The sequence below is a fragment of the Gekko japonicus genome, unplaced genomic scaffold, assembly GCF_001447785.1.
Source record: "Gekko japonicus isolate JY-2015 unplaced genomic scaffold, Gekko_japonicus_V1.1 scaffold825, whole genome shotgun sequence".
Lineage (NCBI taxonomy): Eukaryota > Metazoa > Chordata > Lepidosauria > Squamata > Gekkonidae > Gekko > Gekko japonicus.
Window position 1 is genome coordinate 401188 of NW_015166447.1, and position 19364 is coordinate 420551.

The following is a 19364-nucleotide window of genomic DNA, read 5'->3' on the forward strand; positions in this document are numbered from 1 at the left end:
GCTGCTATGCTAATGCTCTCCCCTTTGTTTTTCTCTTGTCCCTCATCTCTTTAAGCTCTAATTTGCCATGATATCTGACATCAGATGAACTGGAGTTGTGTTCTTCCTGCAACAAACCAGGATTCTAAACTGGGATTAAACCAAGGTTTAGAACCCCTATCTTTAAGGACGCTCAGAATTGTCTACTGTCAGTGGAGGGTGCCTATTGAATCTCTGCATGAATCATGGTAGGTTTGCTTCCTTCCAGTCAGGTAGTAACACAGGTACTATGCTCTCCTGAACTCAAGTACTTCTTTCTTTTTCCACCACTCTAAAAATAAAATGTTTTAAGAATTTAATGTGCCTAATTTTTAAGTTAAAAACTACGCATCTCTCTGCATTCAGAAGTCTGGGAAGCCTTTTAAAATTCATGACTCAAGGCTGAATATTTATTACATGAGTAGATTCAATATCCATACCATTCTAGTCAATGAAATTATTTTATTTATAATTCCCCCCCCATTTTCAATAAGCAGATGCCCGTGTGCCTAATTAGTTACAAAGTACCTGTTTTGGATATTTCAGCCATTCTTCTGGAAACCCTTTGACCTGTGGTTCATCCTCTTTGGCACTATTGATGTCAACTGTACCATTTTCTATCAAAGGTGAAGAACCTGACAACATCTGTCTGACAAGGGTATGGTTTAGATCTACATGGAAATCAGCAGAAATCTTTCTGTTTTCCCTTGTATCAAAAAGAGCCACACTCACAAAGAAAGGCTCGATCTGGAGATAAAAAAAACAAAACAGAGAGAATAAAATTATCAGGAATATGATGTCATCAATGTGCATACTACAAGATTTGCTGCTACAATCTAAAATTTTGACACAGAAAAGACAATAAATTAAGGTGAGACATATGGAGACAGGGATAAACTGGGGGGGAAATACGAGTTCATTCTTGCTACAGGTGCTGAGGCTTACTTTTGGTACTGGAAAAAAGTTGACTCAAAGCTGGGTTTTGAGGAGATATTTGAAGGAAGGGAAACGGCTTCCCATAGGTGTTCGGGGGGGCAGATACAGGCAAAAGAAGTTTAAAACAGGACTGCAAGCTTTACTCATTTTATAACTGGTTAAGTAACTCACTAAATCTCAGTCCAATGGGGACAATTTGAAACTGATGAGTTTAAATTTAATATGTTGAATTGAGAGTTAAGGATATTTCTTAACTCCTGATATTTATTTTTAAGGATGTTAGTGTATAGAAACAATAGATAAAATAATAATAACAACTTTGGCTTTCAACAAATAAGTGGTAACTTTTGTTTTTTACATTGAAGGATACCTCACGCTTCCTTCAATATTAAAAAAAGAAATGTACATTGTGGTTTAGTCATATGCAAATTACACAATAATCTGGTTGAAAGACAGAGGGTTAAGAGTCTTACTACAAATACCTCACACAGTACTTTGGAGAAGGAATATTAGATGTTTCCAGACTGATACAGAAAAACTCATATTAAAAAAAATAGTGTGGATGTCAGATATGGCTGCTCATGGTTTATTAGCAATAAACTATTATAGATGGTGTTATATCAGCTTAGATCAGCTCCATATGAATGATTCATTAAATTCTGATTAGTTCTCTATTAGTTGAGAGAATAGATTATAGAACAACAGGGTAGTTTTTGAATCGACTTCCAAATCATATAGAGGTGGCACTTTTTATGTACTGTAATCTTTTGGCAAATGAAAAAGAAACTATCCTGTATGCAGAGTGACCCACTGTCTCTAGAAATGCAGTTAGTTCTTCTGCACCTAACACTGCCATGACATTACTTAGCTTCAGTCTTTGCACAGGGGAGTCATATTAGTAACTAACAAGGATTTGTGAACTCCTGAACAACAGATATCTGACGGGGAACACAGAGAAAAGTCACTGATGAATGAACAAAACACTCCCACTCAGAGCTTACACTTTACAAAATGCAGATTGTAAAGTACATTTTTATGAACAACAGATGAAAGTCACTAAAACATTTCTCATGCAGCCCCAGCAGCTGATGCAGGCTTTCCCACCACAAGACGGAAAGGGTGGGCACTGCAAATCATTCCTAAGGCAAAGCACAGAAAAATATTTGGCACTTCCAGCGGTAGCAGCTGTGAAATGTGAACACTTCCCAGTAATGCAAAAGCCCCAGCGAGTCACACAAGTAATCACTTTGGATTAGATTTTAAGGAGCTAGAGTCAATGCACATTATCAGAGACATAACAGCAATGATGCATACAGTCTTTTCAGGTGTTCGAAGTGCTTTATATATGCTGCATTTAGTCCTTAAAAGAGACCTTTAAGATATGTTGGTAATGTTATCTCCCGTTCACTGCAGTCATCCTCAGAAGCCTTGCTTCAGTTGCCCCCAGCATCTGAGGCTAGATGGGAGCCGACCCAAGAAAGGGCTTTCTTGGTTGTGGCACCGACACTTTAGAACTCTTTCTCCAGGGAGATTAATCTATCTCCCACTATCAATGCTCCCTCTAAGCTGTGGAGTCTTGTGAGCAAAAATTATACTTTGTGAGCTACTGGCATTAAAGTTATGAGTGAGCAATTTGGTACTGCATAAATTAGTTCGCTCTAGAGCCATCTTATCTTTCGATTCGATTTATTAATCGCTCAGTCCTGCAGAGCTGCTGGCTCTGAGCGATTTACAGTTACACATATTCACACGGGACTAACAATGATTCATAGGGGTAAGGGAGGACAACATATAAATCTTTTAGTCGCACACGTTTGCAGCCGACGGGGATTTTGTTCAGCTGTAGGCTTAGGTGTGTTCCAGACAGCATTCACTCGGCTTGACTTGATGACGTCAGCTTTTTCCAGGACTGCTTCAAGTCGCAGCACCGCACTGCCACCGCCTGGCCAGATCGGCCCATCGCAGGCTTCTTGATGCCGAGGAGATCTTTCCAGGCTTCCGAGCTTCCGAGCTGGACATTCCATTTCGCCGGCTAACACCTCCCCCCACCGGGGGGGGGGTTTAGTGTGCCCACCCTCTCTAAGGAGTGGTACCCATTTTATCTACTTGCTGAAGCTTTCAAACCGCTGGGTGGACGGTGAGCTGGGGACAAGGCTGGTAGCTCACACCAGCACGGGCTAGAACTGACAGCAGTTCTGTTCAGTTCAGATGTTACTGTAACCAGAGGATAAATCCTCTGTGCCACTGCTCCCCTAAGACAAAATGTGTGAGCAGGAGGCAAAAAAACTGTGAGCTAGCTCACACTAACTCAGCTTAAAGGGAACACTGCCCACTAGTGGTGTCTTCCACCAGCAGGTGAAGACCCCATAACTGCTATTGGTCCTCCTCCCTGATTCTGGTATAATTTGTTTATGATTTTATTGAATTAGTTCATAATTTAAAATTTTGTTTTTAATTGTTTGAATGTTTTAATACTTTTAGTTGCGCTACCTTGAGGATCCTGCTTGGGTAGAAAGCTGGCATAAAAATGATTAAAATAAATAAATATTGCAAAGGCTAAGACAACTGAGGTTTAAGAGGGTGTGCTCAGGCTAAGCATGGGTGGCCTACTGTCGCGCACTGTGGCTATGAAGGTTCTGTAATGGATGCCACCACTCTGGTATGGGTCTCCTTGGGAGGGCCCAGAGCACCCACCATACCTCTTTATACACTCCTTTTCCAGTAGGTTTCCCTTATAAGTGACTGAATGAAGCGTGAGGACCCAGGCAGAGTAACAAACTATTTTTATTAAAGAGATTTAACAACTACTATAATCCAGTAACATATAGGAAAAATGAGCATTGTAAAGGTAGGTAAACCAGCAAAATAAGAAATCCTAATGCGTTTGACTATACTGTCCTAACCTTCTCTAGGTGTTTGCCTCAAACTGACTCACCCCTTTTGGATGAGGGATCCCTCCTTCTGCAGCAACTTTACCAGCTCTGCTCCCTGGGAGTAAACACCCTCCCACTTTGGGCAAGGCCTTTATTCCTTCTTCCCAGGCACCACCCTCTACTCCTCTATTGGTATAAGTTTTTCCTCCAAATCCCCTGTTAGCCAGTCACAGGGTCCAGACGGTACCTGGGAAATGTAGGCCCTGTAGTCACTCTAATATAGGCTTCCTTGGAGCCACTAGGCCTCCTTAGAGCTTGTAGGTCGCACTACTATAGGCCTAGGATCATGACACCTACTCAGGGCTACCTATAGCAGAGATGAGCCAGAAAAGTCAGAGTTCTTCATTCAGAGATCAGTCTCCTTGCCACAGCATTGTACCAAGCTCCAGTATGAACTACTGTGAAAGAGCAGGTATCCATATATTTGCACTTTCTTTCCATCTTAGTACTGCCATATGCTTGAATCCATGCTTTTGTTCTTGCATGATGGCCAAGCAGCTGCAAGTTCTATACACCTGTCCCAAATATTCAACCAACTGTGCAAACACTAGGAGTTCTGTTCCTCACTTTCTGGCAATTGTGCAGTAAGATACATGAATCACTAAGATTTGTGATAATGGCTTAGTTGCCATGGAGAATTTCCAATGGTAAAAGGATTTCCATCAGTGGAACATGACTTACTTTTCTCCCCTTTCTTGCTACAGCCACACATCCCCCTAAAATGCTGCTCCTGGAAGAAAGATGGCGCTCTCTGAGATCCAAGTTCCAGATTTCCCATCAGAATTTGATACTGAGGAAGTCTCCTCATGTTGTGTGGCTAATGGAACTCATACACAAACACATAAAGCTGCCTTATACTGAATCAGATCACTGGTCTCTCAAGGTCAGTATTGTCTACTCAGACAGGCAGCGGCCCTCCAGGATACAGAGGTCTTTCATATCACCTCCTACTCAGTCCTTTTAACTGGAGAGGCTGGGGGTTGAACCTGGGGCCTTCTGAGTGCCAAGCAGATGCTCTTCTACTGAGCCATAGAAGTTGCTACAGTTGTATCTATGATATTCCTCTCGGAGCAAATAGCAACTTCAGTATGTTGATATACAAGATTTATATCAGGAAATTGTTGGAATGGGAAAGAGTGTTGCAATGGGAAAGAGTTAAATCCCCTCCTACGGCATCATAGTCTCAATCCAATTAAGTCCCAGTCCTAGCAGCTGCCATTAATTAGAGACACATGGTTCAATTATGAATCTTCAACATCTTGGCTAGATTGGCTAGTAGAAAAACAATTCTGTACTCTCCCAGTTGCAAACCAAATTAAAGCGTTGATACTGTAGTTATCTTTTTGCCAGCTCTTCCATCTTGCCAAAAAAGTATTGCTTGGCTTGTGCTGAATAAACACTGCTGATGTCATCTGCTAATGAAGGAAATCAGAGTCTTGTCCAATGTCTCCTCTCCCATGAAAGCTGAACAGTCAGAACATGTGAGGTAGGCTGCAGTCCTAAGCACACTTCCTATAGGGATGGGCACAGACCAAATAAATGGAAATTTGTATAAGTTCGTGGTTCATGGATTTCACGAACCACAAACCACCATGGACCTTTCCATTTAACTAACCGCTTTGCGGTTCATGGGGATAACTACTAGTCCCTTCAAGCTCCCTTCCCAATCTCTGCCTAACTTCTTCTCTGTAACTTCTTCTCTTCTGATCTTCTTTCCCTGACTGCCTGCTATGAAGTAAACAGAACTGCCTGCGAGCTGAGCATATATCCAGACTGCTCCCATAGAGTACAATGGGAACTCTCTTATTGACAGCCGGAGCTGCCTGTCAGGCTTTGGAGGGCCACTATTGGTGTTTGCAGGGCTGTAGAAGTCCATCCCCCCTGGTTGCCTTGACACATAATGCCTTGGCGCCAGATTGTCTGGCCCCACAGACCTCTCCCATGGAACAAATGGACCTTTGCAAAGCCCATGATTGTTTGTGGGTGGTCTGTCAAAAAGGTGAATGTACACACTCGGCAAACGGACCTTGGAATGGGACCCAGTCAGTGATGAAATCTGGTCTGTGGTCTGAACCATGCCCATCCCTTAATTCTCCTTTCTTACCATATACACTGACACGTGAGACTCCTGATTGTTTTGTAATTTAATTTTCATCAGATTTTATTGAGTTCATTAGATTCAACCCCCAAAAGTCCAACCGGGAGAGAAAATAATGCATTATATACTAGATTTCTCCCCCTTCATTAGCTATTATATATTTTTGTCCATTTTGATGTGAAGACAGTAAAGCTTACTGCAGAAAATATGGATTGAAATCTTGGGCACTACTGCATTTGCAGTATGGGCAATCTTATTTCAATGGATAGCCTGCCCACTCCCAAAGCATTACAGCTGGTGTAGACCTGAATGCCTCTCCCTCCTGCAGCCTGCGTATATATAAATGACCACACACACACACACACACGCACACACACACACAGATTAATTTTGCATTAATCTAAAATCTTATATGACCAGCTTTTCTACTGATTTTGATGTTTTCTGCTCAAGGCTATAGCTGTTAAGAGCAGTACTCGATAGATAGACACTGATTATTATGGAAGTAATTACCGCCACATACAAAATGTATTTTCAGTTCTCGTTAAAACTCTGCTCTGCCGCTTGGCAAAGCTTCTGCACCTGCAGCTGTTCCTGGATGGTCAGAAGCAGCTTTAACCAGCATCAGCTGATCTGGCAGCCACACCCATTCCTGTATTTAGCCACAGCTACTCATGCCCAAGTGCTATCCAGACTAGATTATATTAGCATGCTGGACGTGGGGCTCTGAAGTGTTTTCAGAGGCTGGAATACATTGAGAGTGTAGTGTCCAGCCACTGGAAACACAACTCCTATTTTTAACATGTCCCCCCCCCCTTTACACTAATTGCAGGATCTTTGAGGTCCTGAATGGACTGGGGCCACTGCTTCTTAAGGAAAGCCTTCTCCCATACATGCAGGCAATGAAATTATCTTGAGAAGGTCATTTTCCAAGTCCCCCCCCCCTTGTCTGAAGTGTCGGTAGGTGCTCACAAGAGACAGAGCTGCAGCACCATGACTCTGGGAAGCCCTGACAAAGGGAGACAACCTACCTTTACTGATATTTTACCATTTGCTCACAACAGTCTTCTATTTATTTATTTATTTATTCAATTTATACCCCGTCCTCCCCGCACATGCGGGCTCAGGGCAGCTTACAGGAGGCACAAGCCAATATAAAAACATATGTAAAACCATTTAAAATCATTACAATACAATAACATTATAATTAACAAAAGTGCTCTGGATGTTCTAATATGATATTCCACAAATCCTTATTTATTTATTTATTATTTTATTCAGTTTATACCCCGTCCTCCCCGCAACGCGGGCTCAGGGCGGCTTACAAAGAGGCATGCGCCAATATAAAAACATATTTAAAATCATTTAAGATCACTACAATACAGATAAAATCACATTAACCAATTACTAAATAAAGTTCTCTAGATGTTATTTCCCAAGATGGCGTATTTCACTGCTCTATTTCCACTGCTCTGTTCCTCAGCATCATCTGCTCTGGATGTACCCTCTTCCAGGGCCAGGTTAAGATGGACAATAGTGATGGTAGTGGCGGCTCCTACTCATACCCCTGGCGGAAGAGCTCCGTCTTGCAGGCCCTGCAGAACTGCACAAGGTCCCGCAGGGCCCGGATCTCCTCCGGGAGCTCATTCTACCAGGTAGGAGCCGCCACCAAGAAGGCCCTGGCCCTGGTAGCAGCCAGCCTGGCCTCTTTGGGACCTGGCATCGCCAGGAGGTGTTGGGTCCCAGACCGTAGTACTCGCGGGGGAACATATGAGGAAAGGCGGTCCCTTAGGTAAGCTGGACCCTGACCATATAGGGCTTTAAGAACCAGCACTTTGAAGCGAATCCGGTACGCTATTGGCAGCCAGTGCAGCGCTTTCAGCACAGGCTGGATGTGGTTCCTACTAGGAAGACCCATCAACAGCCTGGCCGCAGCATTCTGTACCAGCTGCAGCTTCCGGATTTGCGACAAAGGCAGCCCCATGTAGAGAGCATTGCAGTAGTCTAAACTCGAGGTGACCGTCGCATGGATTGACAATGTCTTCAGTAGGACCGGGTGGGCAGCTGTGTTGGTCTGAAGCAGCAGAACAAAGTTTGAGTCCAGTGGGGCACCTTTTAAGACCAACAAAGTTTTACTCAAGGTGTGAGCTTTCGTGTGCATGCACACTTCGTCAGGCACAATGAAATGAAACCCATCAGTCCACACACAGATGGAAGGCAAGCAGCAAATTAGCATAATTAAGACGTTTAACAGATTCAAGGAATAACAAGCATATTTTATAGGGTACCATTTGTTTGGGTTCAACTCTGGGGGAGAAAAACATAGTTACAGCAATAAATAAACACCCCATCATCACACTCCAAAGAAGAAGATGCCGTAAGGTTGCCTCCATGCTTGAGAGGAGACCTAATGACAGGGTCTTAATTAAATACTCTCAGTATTCTACAGTTGATGCAGATGCCCATCAGTCTCCAATTCGACATATTTATTGCCTTAACTATGTTCACCTCCCACAGAGTTTGAACCCAAACAAACAGTACCACATAAACTATGCTTTTTATTGCTTGAATCTGTTAAACATCTTCATTATGCTAATTTGCTGCTTACCTTCTATCTCTGTGTGTGGACTGGTAGGTTTCATTTTATTGTGTCTGACAAAGTGTGCGTGCACGAAAGCTTACACCTTGAATAAAATTTCGTTGGTCTTAAAGGTGCCACTGTACTCAAACTCTGTTCTTCAGTAGGACCTCTGAGTCTTCGGATTCAGTCAGGCATATTGCAAAACCATGAATTATTTCAACTAGGGTTAAGTTTGTGAAACCAGGATTTGGCTAGCAAATGGTCACTCCACTCCTTGTTTGCCTTGACAAATGATGATTTCTTTGCCCTCTTCTCTGCAGGGGTCTTAGTGTGTGAGACCAGCATGGGGGGAAAAGCCAGGAATAAAGCTAGGATGTCACAAGAACATAACCAGGATTAATAAACCCATTTCAAACCATAGTTAGTGGACTAGCCTATGTTTGGATGAGCACACTATAGTTTAATTAAATCATGGTGTTATGATATGTTGGAAAGAGTTTGTATAGCTGTTAAAATGTGGAGTTGCTTTACATGATAATTGACTTATGCTTGTAATAGTTTAAGGTACTTTGGGGGCTGTTTGCAATTAGTTCATTGCTTTGTACATTGTATTACAGTTTTATATTGTTTTGATGACATGGGAAATCCATCAGAAAGGAAAGGTTTACAATACTTTTAATGAGTAAATACATACATACATAATATTAAGAAAACCAGAGCCCTGGACCCAAGATATATGTCTGTTTAAAATCCACAAATAATTTCTGCTTCAAAAATATTTTGTATTGCTATTTAGTGTTGTCAATGTAAATTCTTATTATATTCTATTTATTTAAAATAGTTCTACACTGCCTCATACAGAAAGGCTGTCCAGGTGCTCTATAACAAGAAGAAGAAAAAGAGGAGGAGGAGGAGGAGGAGATTAGATTTATACCCTGCCCTTCTCAAAGCAGCTTACAAACTCTTTTTCCTTCCCCTCCCCACAACAAACACCCTGTGAAGTAGCTGGGGCTGAGAGAGCTCTGAGAGAACGGTCCTTGAGAGAACAGCTCTGACAGAACTATGGCTTGCCCAAGGTCATCCAGCAGCTATAAGTGGAGGAGTGGGGAATCAAACCTGGTTCTCCCAGATTAGAGTCCGTGCACTTAACCACTACACCAAACTGGCTCACCAAACCATCATTCATCACTTTCAAGTACAATGGTAAACCCCACAGTGGGGTGGGGGGACGAGGAGGAGCAGGAAAAGAAAAAGAAGAAGAGGCTACTCTCTTAAATATCCACTAGCAGAGATTTTCACCCTCAATCTATATAAATAAAATAGTAGCAAAATAGGAACACAAATTAAACCTGTAGTTTTGCCCAAATTTGCACAAAAAGTGACTTGAGTCTTGGGGAAGCACATAACTACCTTTTGACCTTTCAAACTTACGTTAGTAGCTGGATCATTTTCATTATCGGAAACACATGCTTGAAGATTCATATTAAGGGATTTGCAAGTTATCATGATCCGCTTTGCTTCTTTCTCCTCAAAAGGTTTGACCAACAATTCTGGTCCTGTGATCTCTTTCCTTTGAGGATTCAATGCCTGGAATAAAAATATTAATTAATTGAAATCCATAATGTTAACTTAAGAAAGTGAAAAAAAGACTTTTCTGGACTAACTATTAGCTACCCAGTGTTAATCAACAGAATATTTCTGTCATTAGAAATTATTTTGTGAATTATTTTGTGAAGAAAGATATAATGCATAAGAAATATATGGGGGGGGGAGGAAAAGGAGTGAAAGGCATTTAACGATTTAAAGGACCAAAATAGATTAAAATTACTTACAGCAATATCAGGATCTAGGGAGAAGAGATTTAGTCGTTCCATGTTTCGAGAAGCTCTGACAGTCTCTTCTGTTTCTGTGAGGTACTGGAACAATAATATCTCATTATCCTTATGAATTCAGATTATTTAAAGTTATTTAGGCTTCTAATCCGAAAGCTAGTTTCTCCATATGAATGAAGACAAAACTGTATTCCCTCTTTCTGAATGCCACCCCTCAAAACTGGAAATCAAATTTTTCACACTGAAGTTGAACCAGAACATCTAACGTACAGGAATGGTTAAACATACACCTTGAACTCCAGATAAGAGCATAAGAGAAGCCAATGTTGGATCAGGCCAATGGCCCCTCCAATCCAACACTCTGTCACACAGTGGCCAAAATATCAGGTGCCATCAGGAGGTCCAGCAGGACACTAGAAGCCCTCCACTGTTGCCCCCCCCCAGCACCAAGAATACAGAGCATCACTTGCCCCAGAGTCCCTATCTATACCTTGTGGCTAATGCTCATCCAATTCCCTCTTGAAGCTGTCCATGCTTGTAGCCGCCGCCACCTCTTGTGGCAGTGAATTCCATGTGTTAATCACTCTTTGGGTGAAGAAGTACTTCCTTTTATCTGTTCTAACCCGAGCACTCAACAATTTCATTGAGTGCCCACAAGTTCTTGTATTGTGAGAAAGGGAGAAAAGTATCTCTTTCTCTACCTGCTCTTTCCCATGCATAATCTTATAAACCTCAATCATGTCACCCCTCAGTTGTCGTTTCTCCAAGCTAAAGAGCCCCAAGTGCTTTAACCTTTCTTCAGATCTAAAGTTTGAGTGTATCTGCAGAAGTACAAACTAATTAAAGACCATTTCGGAGGGTAGCCATGCTGGTCTGCAATAGGAGAGTTATATTTGAGTCCAGTAGAATGTTAGAGACCAACACGATTTTGGGGTGTAAGCTTTTGAGAGTCAAAGCACCCTTGGTCTGATGAACAATTTAAATTAGATAAATTAATTTCTCTGTCTTTCTGATCTCCCTCCTAAGCAGATCCTGGCATAAACAAAATCAGACAGTCTAACAGACTTACAAGCTTTGAAACAGCTGAGCGAGGAAGGATACTGCTTGTTAGAGCACTGCACCTGAGGGAACTTGAGTGAGCACAGTTACTCTCTCTATCCTCCTTTGCTCTGTTACACCAGAATACTGGAATAGAATGGAGACTCCACAGTAATCTGCAAGCTGCAAGTCCCAGCCTCTGAAAATCTGCAGTTTCAGATGCCCCTGGGTCCTCCATCCTTCATGCTGACCAGCACCTCTCCCCTAACCCAATTCTACCCATACAACGTGACCTGTTGGTATCCCAGTCCGCCTTCCTAGGTAAAGCAGTAAAGCAGTGTCCACATTTGCAGTTGCCGTGGGGACAGAACAATGTAAGATTTATGAGAGGTGCTCCACTATATTGAGTGCTTTGTGGAACCCCACATGTCAACTCAGCTTCCAGCTCACAGTGGAATAACCAAGGTACAGTAACAGTCAGAAGTCCTTTTGCAGATTCAGTCTTAAGTTGCCACTTTGTTTAGGGTTGCCAGCAATGTTCCCTCTAAGCTGTGGAGTCTTGTGAGCAAAAATTCTACTTTGTGAGCTCCTGGCATTAACGTTGTGAGTGAGCAATTTGGCTACTGTATAAATTAGTTTGCTCTGGAGCCCTCCTTCCTGAGCTAAGGCAAAAATGTGTGAGCCAGAGGGTAAAAAACTGTGAGCTAGCTCACACTAACTCAGCTTAGAGGGAACACTGGTTGCCAGGTCTTACCGGTATCCTGGTGGGAGGCTCCAGCCTGGCTCCTGGAGTCTTCTGGTATGCATGCTTTGCATGCACGCCGCGATGGCATCACCCAGAAGTGACATCATCGTGCCGGGCATATCATATGGGGGACACTTTAGCATTTGAGTAAAAAAACTCTCTGATCACCATAGAGTTTTAATGCAATTGTTAGAGCGTCTCCCGCATGACATGCCCAGTGTGATGACATCGCCAGGCATGTCGAGTGTGATGGGCCTCTTCAAGGGTGGGGCTCCCCCTGCCGGCCAGCTGGCCACTGGCAGATTGGGCCCCCCGAAAGCAGGGAAAACCCTGCCCCCATCAGGGGCTCGGCAACCCTAACTTTTTGTTACAAACAACACATAGCTTTGCAATAATAACAATCTCTTACTTTAGAAAAATCTGGATGCAAACTGTTTTCTGAAGGATCAGTTTCCTCTTGTGGGCAATCATAATTTGCTGACATATCTTCAGAATCTTAAAACAAAATATTTTAAAACAAAATAATTTTGTCTGAATACAGCGATGTGAACATAATTACCCATATGCATGGGCTGTGCTTTGGGCTTTTACAAGTTGCACAATATTCTCCACACACAATAGTGATTTCCCATTGTACAATTATAAACAACAAAAAAATAGTGGAGATACCCTAATTTTGAACCCCATATAAACACTGGAATCCCACAGAATATATGGAGAAAGGATATGGTGGGATGGCATATGGAATAAATACTCTGAAGCAGAGGTGGTATGTGTCCAGTAAGTGCCTAGAAGGCACATGAGTTCCATGTTTGAAAGAAAGCCATGATAGAAATGCAATCCATATTTGGGGGAAAATAATTCCTAATAATCTTTGCAAAATAATTCAGAAATATGGCTTTGATTTTCAGACTAATTGCAAAACGTCTTCAGCCATGGGGCATCTTTGTGATGATCAAGCTGTCTGTTTCTCCTGTTCTGTAGATTAGATTAAATGTACTATCCTGTTTCTGGAATTATTACTCAAAATATTATCATAGGGATACAATGCATGTTGCTAGAAGATTCCCATATGGTGTTTTTTTCTGTATAGATTCATGTAGATTCTTAGGACAGATCTTACTTCATAAATCCCCCTTTATCTTTCTGAGTATAATAGAGCAGGAAACCACATGCTCTATATATACTTAAAAGGTAAAAGGAAACTGAATGATAGAAGCACATTTACTAAGACCTGCATTTATTTGGTTATGCAGTGTGGTTTAGATATACTCTACAGGGAGCTGTGTGGTTAAGAATACACAACGTTGAAAGCACTTCATGCTATGCAATTAACAGTCTTTGGAGAACAAGGATTTAAAAATACAAGAACATAAGAAGAGACCTGCTGGATCAGACCAGTAGTCCACCTAGTCCAGCATCCTGTCTCACACAGTGGCCAACCAGTTACTTGGTTATCACTGCTTCAGACTATTTATGCAATGGCTATTCTATACCTGAGATGATAAAAACATGTCTCTCACCAAATTTCATATCTGTGACATCTGCACTCTTCCTTTCTTGAACTGACCCTTCTGGATTTATCTGGAGGATCTTGTTGAGAGTAAAAATCCAGTCATCCATATCCTGCTCATTTTCAGCAGCAAGCACAAAGTATGTCAAGTCATTCATCTTCAGCTCAAAGGCGTGTTTCCGAAGTCTGTTATTCTATTGGATAATTTTAAAAAAATTGTTATGGTGAAGCTACATGAGAAAACCTGAAGTATTAAAAAGATAGCATTTAGTAATTTTAGCTGCATAATGCTGCCAAGGATAGTGTTTGACTCTGTAACCCAATATGATGACAAAAAATTGCAAAATGCAAGGGTCATTTCCTGCAGGAGCGCACAGGAGCAGAGCTCCAGCAGTAAGGAGCCCAGGGTGCGGGCACATACAATAAGCCCCACCCCCTGCTCCCAGCAGCCCTCAGTCAGAGCAAGAAGCAGCCAGGTAAGTTGCAGAGCTCCCCCCGGTCCAAAATAGTCCAGTGGCACCTTTAAGACCAAGTTTTATTCAGGTACAAGCTCCCCCTCTTCTGCGAGGACAGATCTTCATGTCCCCCCCCCCCAATAGCTAGCAAGCCAAAACAGTCCAGTGGAGCCTGAGTGGTGGGTGTTGCCTTCTGACACACTTCTGGCAAAATGTATCTCAAACAGTGTAACCCCTCTAAAGATCAAAACATTGCATAACTATGGTTTATTAATCTACTTCCATAAGGGAAGTACCTACTGAGCAAATACACACTGATCCTATACATGGTTACACAGAAGTATGACTAACTGACTTTGGTGAGGCTTACTGCTAAATAAATGTGTACCGGACTGCAGTCAAATCTTCTGAAGTTAACTCAGAAGTAAGCCCCGCTTTATTCTATAGCACTTATGACTCTTAAGTAAGTGTGTATGATAGGATTATAGCCATGGTACCTACTTTAATGCATTTGAGTTGGAAGTAAGTTCCACAGAATCAGTTGTGGTTACTCCTAAGAAAGTTGGATAGGACTACAGACTTAATTACTTCCAACTAGGGATGGGCACAAACTGAACCACAAAGCAAAATTCATCACAAATTTTGCTGTGTTCGTGGTTCATCAACAGAAGTTCATTACAGGTCTACTATCATGAGCTTCCACAAACTTTCAAAGCAGTTCATGGTGGTTTGTGATGGTTCATGGATGGAGCAGGAAGCAGGGGTTTAAAGGGACTCCAAGTCCTTTTCTAAATCCCTGCTTTTTGTTCCCCACAAAAGCTGCAAAAACAGTTGAGTGGCAGGGACGTGTTCTCCGCCACTCAGCTGTTTCATGCTGTCTTTAAAGGGACTGCACAAGACAGCCTGAAAAACAGCTGAAGAAAAAGAAGAGTTAGTTTTATACCCCACCCTTCACTACCCGAAGGAGTCTTGGAGTGGCTTACAATCATCTTTCCTTCCTCTCCCCACAACAGTAGAGATTTGCTAGCACTTTATGGTATTTATGATATACAACTGTTTTATCTATTTAATTGTTTTAGTTGGTTTTATGACTGTTACAATTATTATTTATGCGTTTTATCCTCCATGTAAGCCACCCTGAGCCTGCCTCGGTGGGGAGGTCAGGGTATAAATTGAATAAATAAACAAACAAACAGACGCCGTGTTAGGTAGTTGTGGCTGAGAGAGCTCTGAGAGAGCTGGGGCTGACACCAAGGTCACCCAGCTGGCTTTATGTGGAGGAGTGGGGAGTCAAACCTGGTTCTCCAGATTAGAGTCCATGACTCTTAACCAGTACACCAAACTGGCTCTTAACCACTCCACTCCACTGGCCCAGCTTCAGGCTTTGTTATGCAGCCCCTTTAAACTGGGCTGCATAAGGGAGCCCAATACAGCTGAGCCTGCAGAGAGAAGTCTCCTTGCTGGCCACCGGCCTCTGTTGTGCAGACCCCACAGGCTCAGCTGTATTGGGTTCCCTTGAGTAGCCCCGTTTAAAGCAGCTGCACAAGAGAGCCCAAAGCTGGGCCAGCAGGCAGACTTCTCTCTGCATGCTCAGCTGTATTGGGCTTCCTTGTGCAGCCTCTTTAAACATGCCCATCTAAAGGGACTGCACAGAAGAGCCCAAAAAGTTTAAAGGGACTGCACAAAACAGAACAGCTGAGAAGCAGAAAGCAAGCTGCTCCCCATGGCTCAGCTGTTTTTTCGGCCTTCTGCAAACCTGGTTTACAGGGACTGTGGTCCCAATGGGGTTTAAAGGGACTGCAGTCCCAACAGGGTTTGTGGGGCCACGAATCATGAACCAGTTTGGTTTGCAAACAGACCTCCTGGTTCAATTTGGGGTTTGGTTTGTGCCCATCCCTACTTCCAACCTCTCATATTGAAAACTGTTATCAGTTCCACTGTATTTTGTGTTTTTGGAGCTGATAGTTATAAAAGTCAGAAAGTGTGTGTTGCACAATGGGGGAGCATTCTATCTGCATGATATTCTGTAGCATGGCATCTATGCCTTTGGGGCCATTTTGAGAGCCAGTTTGGTGTAGTGGTTAAGTGTGCGGACTCTAATCTGGGAGAACTGGGTTTGATTCCCCACTCCTCCACTTGCACCTGCTGATGTGGCCCTGGGCCAGTCACAAGCTTTGGCACAGCTGTTCCTGAAAGAGCAGTTTGTGTTAGAGTTCTCTCAGCCCCACCCACCTCACAGGGTGTCTATTGTGGGGAGGGGAAGGGAAAGGAGTTTGTAAGCCGCTCTGAGACTCTGAGTGAAGGGCAGAGTATAAATCCAATCTCTTCTTCTTCTTCATTAGAGCTGTGGTCTTTTGTAATGCTAAGTGAAAAAGAGGATTCACTCAGCTAGCATGGACATGATGGATGCAAAGCTCCAAAATAAAACAGTACTGTAATATCTGCCAGATCCTTCAGACCACTGCTTAAACTGTTATTTAATACATTAAAGAGACTAATGGACTATTATTCACTACTTAGAGGCATGCAAACCTGTATTTAGAAAAAGTACTGAGTTACATTTGGTCAAGATTCAAAGTAATGTTCAGAACTGAAAATAAGCTTAATGAAAATAGGGTCACCACTTGGGACTCCATTCATGCGTGCTGCTTGTAAAAGGCATTTACATGCCTTTTGCAAGCAGCCCCACGTGAGTGAACTACCAAGTGGTGAATTCACCCGGAAGGCAGGTGAACTCGCAGCTTGGGAGTTCACTTGCACACGTGGCTTGCAAAAGGTATTTAAAGGAAAGATGTTCCCTTTAAATGCCTTTTGCAAGCCATGCCACATATCAGTTGGGGTGGGGTGGAGTTGAGAGCTCGGCACCACCTTGGCTGAGGCTGGTTCTCAGTATAGCTGAACACACGCAAATAAAAGCCAAAAAAATCGGCAGTATTTTTTTTTGGGGGGGGGGGTGTTCAGTTTTGCCAAATCCACACACCTACTGGCCAACACATGCAGAGGCTGCTTGCTGTTTTATATGTAGGTGAAGTGCTGTGGCTCAGCCAGTGGAAGACCCTCAGAATGACCCAGGTTCAATCCCTAGCATCTCCAGTTGAAAAGATCAGGTACTAGGTGATGTGTAAGACCTTTTCCTGAGATCCTGCAGAGCTGCTGCCAGACTGAGTAGACAATACTGACACTGATGGACCAAAGTCTGATTCAGTATAATGCAGTCTGATGTGTATTCAAAAGGCTTGGTATATGCACTAGAATTTCCTGTTGCTTGTGACACACATCCCCCTGCTTATAGGAGAAAATGAAAAGGGTCCCGTGAGTGTGAAGGTCTATGTGCAAATCACAGTTCATACCTGCTTCCTGACCTGTCTCCATTCTCTTTCAATTATATTCTGGCAGCAGCTTACAGAGTAACTGGTGGAAAACTCCAGTGCACCAACTGCTCTATGCAAGACAGCTGCTTAAACACATGGGCCACTTTTTCAGTTGATGAAAATGGAAGGCAGTTGTTGTGTCCTGCTCAGTTCTTCCACTAACATGATTCAACAACACTCACTGGGAAAGAAAAACTGACGATCTCCCACGCAATCTCCTCAACAGAAAACTGCACGTCTCAGAATATCTACTTTTCATTTCTTTTCTGCACATTTGAACATTGGCCTGAAGCAACCCTGACAGTTTCATTTTCATTTTTTTTTCTATATAACCCCAATGGAGATTCATGAAAATCCCTTTTACATGAGCATGTCCATTCACAGAACAGGGGTTTTCCAACCTGCTTTTTAAAGGACATGTGCGTGCACACACACCCACCAAAAATATGCAGAGATTTCAAGGGGGTCAAGAAATCCCCAAGTGATTCCCAAAGTGATTTGGCTTACAAGTGCAACTCTTGTATAAACCCCACAGGGAAACCCACAGAAGTTCCAGCCTCAGCTGAGAAAAAAACCCCAGTCCCAAAGGAGCATCACAAGAGAAGGCCACACTTGGGGAAGCTTCTCAGCTTCTAACTATGCACTTGCTGAGCACAGGGGGCAAACCTGTGGAAAATCCTTGGAGTCACTGATCAGGAGCTCAAACAGTACTCTGGATAAGCCCTCCCTCTTATCCCATGTGACCTGTCAGCAGCCCTGCCCCTGTCCACCACCAGAGCCATATGGTTAGGGGAAGAACTTATTCATCATATACAGAGGACTGGCTAAGTTGTTGATCATTTGAGCCAGGGACCTTCTCTGTGTTTAGGATATCTTCCTTTCCAGGACAGCTCAGGGACTGTACAGCACCCTTTTCAGTCAATTTCAGGCAGGTAGCTGTGTCAGTAAGCAGTAGAAGATCAAGATTTGAGTCCAGAAGCCCCTTAAAGACCAACAAGATCTCCAGTGTCAGCTAGCTGCCATATCTGTGTTGTTTCCCTTCCCTCTTCCCCGCTTTGCTTGCAGCTCAGCAGCTTGCTGTAAACATGCCAGGGAGCCCTGGGAACTAGACGTCGTTATCAGTCTGGCCTTGTGTATTAGGGGGAGCTTGGGATCCGCCTTAAGTGTGAATTTTTCTGCTCTCAGGAAACCATGGGACTCTCCCGCTCATTATGTAATATCCCGCCGGGAGGTTTCCCGCCCGCGCGCTCGAAGTTCATTTGCTTAGCTAATGGCCTTGCCCAGCTATATGTATTAGGATGTTCCCGCCTTCTAGTTATTCCTAACAATGATCCTGTAGACATGGTACCAGCCTTGTATACTAATAAACATAACGCTTCAGGAGAAACGTGTGTGAAGAGTTACTTGCTGTGGAACCTGACATCCAGGGTATAAGCTTTCAAGAGTCAAGGCTCCCTTTGTCAGATACAAGTAGGAATAAGAGCTCAGGGATCTCTATTCCTGCTTGTATCTGATGAAGGGAACTTTGACTCCTGTAAGTTTATACCCTCAAAATCTTGTTGGTCTCTAAGGTACCTGACTTGAATCTTGCTTTTCAGTCAGGGCTGTGGTGTTCATTTGAGCATTCACAGAACCATCAGGGCAGCTTACCCTCATCAGGGCAGCTTCACCATCAACACAGCTAAAATGACGAAGGTGACCCATCTTTATAAATATAACATTAAACATAATAGCTTAAATGAGTAACAATATGCAAAATGGCAATTAATAAATCAGTAAAACAGACCGTTTACTTTTCTTAAAAACCACGCACTGCTCTACTGCACACCTCTGCTAAGAACATC

At 42.9% G+C, this 19364-nt stretch overlaps 1 protein-coding gene across 2 annotated transcripts in view; it reads right to left on the reverse strand.

Annotated features, from left to right (window-relative positions):
• DOCK10 (dedicator of cytokinesis 10) overlaps window positions 1-19364 on the reverse strand; it is a 292508-nt gene that overhangs the window by 99169 nt on the left and 173975 nt on the right. For both annotated transcript variants that reach the window (XM_015411999.1, XM_015412000.1), the window contains exons 8-12: window positions 13705-13888; window positions 12591-12676; window positions 10399-10482; window positions 9998-10153; window positions 547-765 (exon numbers count right to left, since the gene is read on the reverse strand). In XM_015411999.1, the coding sequence (XP_015267485.1) occupies window positions 547-765; window positions 9998-10153; window positions 10399-10482; window positions 12591-12676; window positions 13705-13888 (729 nt within the window). The remainder of the gene's footprint in view (window positions 1-546; window positions 766-9997; window positions 10154-10398; window positions 10483-12590; window positions 12677-13704; window positions 13889-19364) is intronic.